This window comes from Myotis lucifugus, unplaced genomic scaffold (genome assembly GCF_000147115.1).
Source record: "Myotis lucifugus unplaced genomic scaffold, Myoluc2.0 scaffold_8, whole genome shotgun sequence".
In the NCBI taxonomy this organism is placed as follows: domain Eukaryota; kingdom Metazoa; phylum Chordata; class Mammalia; order Chiroptera; family Vespertilionidae; genus Myotis; species Myotis lucifugus.
The window spans coordinates 15,018,316-15,023,800 of NW_005871056.1; the positions used below are offsets into that span (position 1 = coordinate 15,018,316).

At 50.8% G+C, this 5,485-nt stretch overlaps 1 protein-coding gene across 5 annotated transcripts in view; it reads right to left on the minus strand.

Annotated features, from left to right (window-relative positions):
- Positions 1–5,156, minus strand: part of TATDN2 (TatD DNase domain containing 2) — a 57,015-nt gene extending 51,859 nt beyond the window's left edge. For 2 of the 5 annotated variants that reach the window (XR_002828005.1, XM_006083847.3), the window contains exons 1-2: positions 4,547–5,145; positions 3,997–4,416 (exon numbers count right to left, since the gene is read on the minus strand). Coding sequence is in view for 2 of the 5 variants with exons in the window: in XM_006083847.3 (XP_006083909.1) it covers positions 3,997–4,410 (414 nt within the window). In the remaining 3 variants the exon portion in view is untranslated. Of the gene's footprint in view, positions 1–3,996; positions 4,417–4,546 lie in introns of all 5 variants that reach the window. The other 3 variants (XR_002828006.1, XR_329703.3, XM_023749662.1) reach the window with 3 other exon arrangements.
- Positions 5,157–5,485: the final 329 nt, after the last annotated feature.

Sequence of the window (5,485 nt, forward strand, 5' to 3'; positions counted from 1 at the left end):
AATCAATAAATATATTTTAAAAAGAATCTTCCCCCTGGATATTCTATGACCTGGCACAGAGATCTCTGTGTTGAGGCCGTGGAAAGGGGGGTAGAGGTAACCACACACAAAGCCAAGTGTGTATCCCTCAAAGGTTACAGAGCAAACAGAAGAGCAGGTAATATGTGGGTAGAAGAGTGTGGAGGGGACCTTGGAAGAACCTAGATAAGAACATGCCATTTCTTGTGTGCCCCTTAGCTTGTACTTACTAGACCAACAAGTTGGTCTGCAGAGAAAAGGGGTAAGAGGTACAGATTGAGGGGGAAGGTAAGAGAGGCATTTTGTAATTCATCAAGATGAGTGAAATACTGTATATGTTGTTTACAAACTCACTCTAGGGAGAGCCCATAGCAGTGCTAGAGACAGACAATTAAGATTGATAATACAGTAAAACCTCAATATAATGGACTAATTCGAGCAAAGGGGGTGTCTGTTAAAGTGAAATTCTATTATAAAATAAAGTTTTCCAAATGCATGTTAAAAAATTGATAAATTAGTTTTTACTTATGTAGACACGTCTGTGTAATTAGAATTAAGTATATATGAAAAGTTAAATTTCACAGAAAAGATTTCTCTATGCATTACTATAATTTTAAATTTATACTCAATAGGTCTAATAGATGCGTGCATTCACCAGTCACCTCGAGTGAACAAATGCACACGACTGAGGCGTGGTTTAGCGCACGTCAGAATATCACCAACATGAATTAAAACTCCTGCACAAAGTCATCCCAAGAGACAACAGAACCGATTACCTCGGGGCAATGCAATGTGATCATGTGCTAATCATTCACCAAACACTGCTTGCAAGCAACTGCTCTTGGATTTATATATGTAGACTACAGTTGTAAATATGTAATATTTATGTCAGCACAACTACTACAGTGTTTTTTCCAACATACGGCCTATTTGCTAAAATTTGTTCAAAATAACTGAATAACAGAGAAATAACTTATTCATATGATTATAACCAAATCTTGGTTAAATGCATTTTAAAATTACCAGGTTGTTAATTTTCACATACAGACTGGACTTTTTTTTAAATTAAATATATTTTTATTGGTTTCAGAGAGGAAGGGAGTACAAACATCAATGATGCCAGAGAATTATTGATCAGCTGCCTCCTGCACACCCCCTTCTAGGGATCGAGCTGGCAACCTGGGCATGTGCCCTTGCTGGAAACGAACCCAGGACCCTTCAGTTCACAGGTGAACACTTTATCCACTGAGCCAAACTGGCTATAGCATTTTTGTCCGTTAAATCCGAAGCCCATTAAGTCAAAGGTCAGAAAAATCAAGAGTTCACTGTACCAACATCCTCTATTCTAACCTCACTCAACATGAGTGATCTTTCAAAATGCAAAGCTGCCTTCCCTCTGTATAGAGTCCTGTATAAACTCTAATGGCTTAGAATAAAATCCAAATTCCCTTGGCTAATAAACCCCTGCAGCAACCTGCCCCCTACCTAGCTCTCCAACCTCCATTCTAGGCTCTTTGCTCCACCATACCACATCATGAGACAGTCTCATGACTTCTCCAACCCTCCCAACAGACTGTGTGCTCCTCAGAAGCCATTTCCTGCTCCAAGACCCAACAGAGTGTTTGGCACACAAAAACTGCAAATGCTTATTGATCGAAAGCAAGGCACTGGTAAACAACCCAAAGACTTCTAGACAGGCCCGGACTACTCATTGCTCCATGGTTAACCATTAAATTGATTTTGGCAAAACAAGCCCCTTAGGGCTAAATGAGAGAAAGGTGGGTCCATACTAGGATTAGATCCACCTGGTTTAGAGGCCACCAGGGATGCAGCATACCTCAAAGACTAATAATAAGCAAAGTTAATTTTCTGCCCCTCCTAACACCAGGCTTCACTCTATCTGTAATTGCCACAGAAGTTAAATTTAATCAATTGAGATACATATAGATATATTTTCTTTGGTTAATCCTCACCTGAGGATATTATTTTCAATGTTTTTAGAGAGAGTGGAAGGGAAGGAGGGAAAGAGGGATAGGGAAAGAGAGAGAGAAACATCGATGTGAGAGAGACACATCAACTGGTTGCCTCCTGCATGAGCGTCCCAACCAGGGCTGGAAATCAAACCTGCAACCCAGGTACCTGCCCTTGACTGGGAACTGAACACAATACCCTTTGGAGTGCAGCTCTTCCACTGAGCCACACCTGTCAGGGCTAATCAATTGATACTATTTTATGTTGTACCAAATCCACAGAAATTACATCAAGAAGGATTAATGACAAGATTAAATTGTATGCACAAAGCCCCATACTCACCTTATTTATAATGAATCATATTTAGCATTTTTTTTCCCTTTATCCTCACCTGAGGACATTTTTTCCATTGATTTTTAGAGAGACTGGAAGGCAGGGAGGAGGAGGAGGAGGAGGGGGAGGGGGGAGGGAGAGGGAGAGAGAGAGAGAGAGAGAGAGAGAGAGAGAGAGAGAGAGAGAGAGAGAGAGGTGGAAACACCAATGTGAGAGAGACACATCGATTGGTTGCCTCCCACAAGCCCCTGACCAGGGCCGGGAGCCTACAACCGAGTACATGCCCTTGACCTGAATCAAACCGGGGACCCTTCAGTGGCCGGCGCCATAGCCACTGAGCCAAACTGACCAGGGCGTATATTCAGTATTCTTATGCCAAAGACAAAGCTTTTAAATTCACCATTAAATTCTGTGAAAGATCCTCATGACCATATAAAGTTCTGCGAGGTCCACACTGAAAACACCTGGCTTGGAGCACTTAGCACAAGAGCTCTCCGGGATAAACAGCCAAATACTACAGCCTCATTGCTCGGCTCCACATAAAAAACCACTGAACAGACTTAAAGACAAACCCAACTTTTCTTGGGGCCTTGTTTTTATTGCTTTTGTAAAATAACTCTTTTCTAGGGACAGCCCACCTTCCCCCCACCCCAAATAAAGACTTTCTCCACTCTTCCACATGCAGACCTCCTCACCTTATAAACCTGAGCTCCAAAACCTAAAATGCAATCTCTTACAGGGCAGTGATCTTTGTTTCTGTTACAGGAGCATCCCAAGCAACTAGAACACCGTCTGACACAAACTAGGCCCTCAATAAATATTTGTTCAAAACCTGATTAAGTAGTGGATGGAGCTTACACAGTATGGCTGGTGAGTGGTATCAGCTAGTGCTGCTTCTACTCTAATGGGGATTGAACTGTATTTGCTTCTATTTCCAACAGACTCATGTTCAACTTTTACACACACACACACACACACACACACAAGCTGGGAAAATTTTATTACCCCTTTCAAAAAAACACACATTAATATAAAATGAATGAGCAGGTGTAAACCTCCTCTATGAAGCACTCCTTAGTCCCCTTGCAAATACTCAAAAACCCACCTGTGTGTTCCCATCGGGGAACTAAATGTTGAAACCTGCGAAACAACCCTTGCCCACCAACCAGAATTCCAACATTCTGGAAGCCATAACTTTAGTGAAAAGCCATAGCAAAACCAAATTCCTATCCCCTGGTTCGGATGCAGAGTGGTCCAACGTACAAGGGCACAATCCCTAAATGTACACAACCAAACTACATACATATGTGTCTCCGGAGCACGCAATCCCTTCGACTGCAGGGCTTCTCCACCCTCGAAGCACAGACCACATCACCACTCCCGCCCCATTAAATCAGGGTGGGTGGGAGGCAGGCCCCAGCGTTTGAAAGCTTTCCAAGTAGTTCCAAGTGCCGCCAAGTTTGAAAGCCACCTCTCCAGGCCACCTCCCCGGACAACTGCTTGCTTGCTCGCTCGTCTGTGTTTGCACGAAGAAGACCTCTGGGAAGAACCCCGAAATCTTAAAGGACATGCTCTTTTTTAGTCTCCTTCCACCCAAACCCCCTCTCCAACATCGCGAGCCACGTGGAAGGGGCCTCCCCGGCGTCTGTCGAGGCGTCGCGGCCACCGACCTACCTTAAGGCTACAGGTTTCCTCCTCTGGAGAAGCCATTTCCTCTAGAGAGGGGCTGGCAGGGCGCGGAGGGGAGCCCCCCGGCGGAAGGAAGGCCCGCGTGCTCCGAATCAGGCAGCCTTTGGCGGCAGCCCCGTCCACACCTGGGCCGGAGGACCGGGAGGAGGCAGAGGAGGAGGAGGAGTCTCGGCGGCGGGTGGCGTCCCAGGACACCTCGGGCGGGCAGGCCACATCGTCTCCCTTCTGGGCTTTCAGGCGCTTGGGGCTGCGGGCCCCGCCGGCACGCGACGCAGAGCTGGGAGCCGGCCGTCTGGAGGGGGCCACATCACCGGCCTCCCGGAGGCAGCTGCGCTTGCGGGGACGCCTTTCCGAAGGGCTGCTCCAGTGGTACTTGACCTTGCGCCGCTCCGACGCCATGGGCACCTGCGAGGGAAAGAGGAGGCCGGGAGTCCCCCACCGCCCCTCCCGGCTGCCCTCCTCCGACGCCCGCCATCCCGGGCCCGCCGGGCCAGGGCAAGCCCGCCGGCCAGCGCCAGGAGACAGCCTTACCGACCTTTCCCCCTTCTTTCCACTGCCCATCACAGTTCTCTCGGTTCCGGAGATGCCAAAGCGCTTCGGAGGAGTCGGACCACTGCAAGGTTTACTGCCGGCTTCGGTTCGGCTTCCAAGCCCACAACGTGTTTCCGCGATCACCAGACGCTTCAGTTTGCACAACGCGACTTCGGAGACGTCAAAGCGCTTCCGGGGCTACTCGGCGCTTTGATTTAGTTTGCAATACAAAGCCTTCGGAGATGTCAAAGCGCTTCAAAGACTACAGGCGCTTGAAGGTGTACACATGGCGGCCGGACCCGCGGCCCTTGGGCGGGCGCGCCGCCCTGAGGCCCCAGAACGCCGACGGCGGTCGCAGGGCAGGGCCGGACCCGGCGCGCAGCCCGCCCTGCTCCCGCGGCCCCGCGGACCAGCCCGGGCCAGAAAGGGGCCCGAGCCGCCCCTCAGGAGCCGGAGACTCCCGGGTCCGCCGCCTCGGAACCACCCCCGACTCGACCGGCCGCCCCTTCCGTCCCTGTGCCGCGCGGCCCAGACGTCGGCCCGCTGCCGCCCGCTCGCCGCCCGCCCCAATACTGCGGCCTCCGCCCGAGATCCGACTCCAAGGGCCTCCGCTGCGCCCGCCTCCCGGAACGAGCCCTGCGGCCCGCAGCCCGGCGTGCGGCGAGGCGGGTCCTGCGCCGAACTGAGGGCGCCTATTGCTCCCATCCACGAGGGGCGGGACTCCGAGCAAGACGGAGCTCGCCTGTTGGCCAGGAGGCTGGAAGGCGGGACCCTACGCCTTATGAAACTCGTCCATTGGTCGGAAGCGAGGTGAGGCGGAGCCACTCACGTGGGTCGGAGGAGCGCGAAGTTGAAGCCAAGGCCGCGCACTTCCTGTGGCCGCCCGCTCAGGAGGCAGGGGGCGGCCGCGGACCGGGATCCCGAGAGCCGCTCCCCGCTGCTC